General features: G+C 44.1%; 1 protein-coding gene across 1 annotated transcript in view; it reads right to left on the reverse strand.

Moving 5' to 3' along the window:
* nrn1a (neuritin 1a) overlaps nucleotides 1–2,558 on the reverse strand; it is a 16,702-nt gene extending 14,144 nt beyond the window's left edge. Inside the window, exon 1 of the mRNA XM_028004494.1 lies at nucleotides 2,185–2,558. Within this exon, the coding sequence (XP_027860295.1) occupies nucleotides 2,185–2,239 (55 nt within the window). The 5' untranslated portion in view covers nucleotides 2,240–2,558. The remainder of the gene's footprint in view (nucleotides 1–2,184) is intronic.
* Nucleotides 2,559–3,260: the final 702 nt, after the last annotated feature.

The raw sequence follows: 3,260 nt of genomic DNA on the forward strand, positions 1-3,260 counted from the left end.
CTCAAATAGTTTTATAATAAACATAATTTATATAAATGTTTAAATCATAAATAAATCCGATTTTTAAATATTTTTCTCGTGTTTTCTGCCTGTGACGTCATTTCCTTAGACATGAAAGTGGATGAATGAGTGAAAGTGTTGGAGGCATGACATCATCATCATCATCATCATCATCATCATCAGGTTCCCCTCGGTGTTTTATCTGCTTAATAATAATGAAGATAAATTTATGACTTTAATGTTTAATGAATCTGTAAGAAAATAAATCTAATATTTCATTAATCTGATCATTTTTCATATCTCTCTCTCTCTCCCTCTCTCTCTCTCTCTCTCTCTCTCTCTCTCTCCCTCTCTCTCTCTCTCTCTCTCTCTCTCCCTCTCTCTCTCTCTCTCTCTCTCTCTCTCTCTCTCTCTCCTCTCTCTCCTCTCTCTCCCTCTCTCTCTCTCTCTCTCTCTCTCTCCCTCTCTCTCCCTCTCTCTCTCTCTCTCTCTCTCTCTCTCCTGCTTCCAGAAACAAACTGGGAATTTTTCCAACATTCCCAGTTTTTATTTCCGTCCAGTGAAACCAGGACGGTCCCGCGCACCGCGGGGACGCGCACAGGTTTTATTTATTCGTTTTGATTTTATTTTCGTTCACGCCTCCCATGGAGCACTCATTCACACACACACACACACACACACACACACACACACACACACACACACACACACACACCTCGGGAAGCAGCATGTTACACCGCGGACACACCCACCATTAACAGCCATATTTTTCCTGCATGATAAACATCCAGATATTTGTTTTATTTTGACAATAATTTTGCTTAAATTAAATTTTATTTTCTATTTGAATTTTTTCTTTTTATCTTTAAACTCATTAAATCTTTAAATCATCATAAAGTTTCAAGTTTTTAACAGGTTTTCGATCTAAAACTGGATTTTCATCCGTTTTCATGTATTTTGAAAGGTTCGTGCTGCAGCCGAATCGGAACCGAACCACGCTGCGGGGATCCGGACTCAGAGAACCGGATCAGTCCCGATCAAAGCTGATTCTAACGGGCTTGTTAAATCCAGGCCAGTCGGTCGATTTTATTCGATCCCTTTGCACAGATTCCGCAAATCCTCCCGCAGCTTCACCGCCATCAACCCATCAAACGGTCCGGACGGGTTCAACTGAGTCCTGATTCTTTTCCTCCTGAATCTGAACAAAGGACACGGATTCGTTCGGACTGAATAATTCAGTTTTTCTCTTCCACAGTCACGCACGGGATCACGGGCGCGCGCACAGCCTCCTCCACGGCGCCGTTACGCAACAGAAACAGAACCAGGTTCGGTTCGGAGGTCTGAGGCGGTCAGCCGCAGCCTGCGGGGATCCGGTTCGGTTCTGCAGCCGAACCGAGCCGGCAGGCCCGGCACGGCCCGCTCAGCACAGAGCAGCCAGATGATGGTATTATTGTCATTAATATTATTATTATTGTTATTATTATTACAAACTGAAGAAGGTGTGAAACCGTGCACGAGCAGGGCGCGTGCACCAACGTCTGTGCGCGCGCCCTGAGGGAAATTACGGAGATAAATTTACATGTTTTATTTCTGTTTGATGTTTTTCTGTAGATTTAAATTTCGATTCAAAATCATCTTTTTGCCGGACAGTCGCACTGCGGCGGGACACCGACTAAACCCTGGAATCCACCGTCTAATATCTGGATTCTACCTGTTATTTACCACCGCGTCATCGAACGAACTGAAATGCATCTTCGATCAGTTTTAAAAAATAAAATAATAATTCAATCAAGATCGAAGCAGATTTTAATTTTCACATTTTTAAGGTTTTTAGGAGAAATTCCGCAGCAAAACAGCCTGGGACGAACCGAGGAGGAGGAGGAGGAAGGACGGAGTAAAGAGGAGGAGGAGGGGTGGAGGGGGGCATCCCCCTTGTTAACACACACACACACACACACACACACACAGTCTAAATGTGAAGTGAATCCCGGCTGGAGCCAAACTGGAGGAAACTAATCGCCAATATTTCATTTTAAAATAAAAACTGAAATCAGGTCTGGAGCGAAACCGAACCAGAAACCAAAGAGTTTCCTGAGCGCGCGGGAGAAACGAGCAAAAATGGGACCGGAACCGATTTTAAAGAGAAAAGATTGAACAGAGAAGAAACGGAAAGTTTCCGCTCACCGACGTGAAGAGCCAGCAGGACGGTGAGGAACCTGGAGGTCCAGCTTTCTCCCATCCTCCGCGCCGCGTCTCCGCATCAGAGCTCAGAGTCACAAAGTTGGAGAGCCGCAGAGGAGGAGCCGCACATTCCCCGCAAAAAACACAAACAGGCGCAAACAGAAAATCCACCGCGGCGGAGCCCCGCTGCTGGCCGGCCGCTCCTCTTCCTCCTCTGCCTCCTCTTCCTCCCGCTGGATCGTCCCTCCTCTGCAGAACTCTGCGGGTTGGTGCCGATCCGCTCCAGCTCGCACTCCGCTTTACGCGTCCCGAGTGAGAAAAGAAAAGACAGAGAGAAAGCTCCTCCCTCCATCCATCCTCCATCCATCCATCCCTCCCTCCATCCATCATCATCATCATCATCATCCTCATATTTTAGGATCGTTTCCTTCCTTTGGTTTATTTTCTGGACTTGATGACTAAAATGTTCTGACTGAAATAAACAGATGAATCACAAACTAAAATAACAAAATGTGTTAATTTATGACAAACATTATAAAAAACTTAAACGTTCATTTAAATATGAGGCTGAAAATAAATCAGATTTTTGCTTTTAGAATTAAAATGATTCAAATATTTTAATTTTCACTGATTTTTATGTTTTTCATTTTAAAAAAGAGAAAAAATGTTTCAGACCCAAAAGTTTTAGTTTCCTGCATTCATGAGATCAGAATGTTGTTTCATTTCTGGTTCTGGTTCTGGTTCTGGTGGGCCCAGCAGAACACAGTGTCTTACTTCAGCGTCTTCAGTTTGGACTCTTCAGAAACTCCCTGGACGTTTTCATTTGGTTCTGGTTAATGTTCTGGTTCTGGTTCTGATTCTGATTAATGTTCTGGTTCTGGTTTCTTCCTGCTGGATATTTTTCCAGTTTTCTCATTTTTTGATGTTTTTTCCTGAATCTAAATTTTTCCAGTTCATTAATTTTTTCTCCCTGAGCTTCGGACCGACGGCTGCTGAAGGTTTGAACCAGGCGGGTCCAAAGTGGGTTCTGGAGGCCAGAGTGGGTTCTGGAGGCCCGGCATCCTGCATGTTCTAGTGTC

Source organism: Xiphophorus couchianus, chromosome 21 (assembly GCF_001444195.1).
Source record: "Xiphophorus couchianus chromosome 21, X_couchianus-1.0, whole genome shotgun sequence".
NCBI classification, from domain to species: domain Eukaryota; kingdom Metazoa; phylum Chordata; class Actinopteri; order Cyprinodontiformes; family Poeciliidae; genus Xiphophorus; species Xiphophorus couchianus.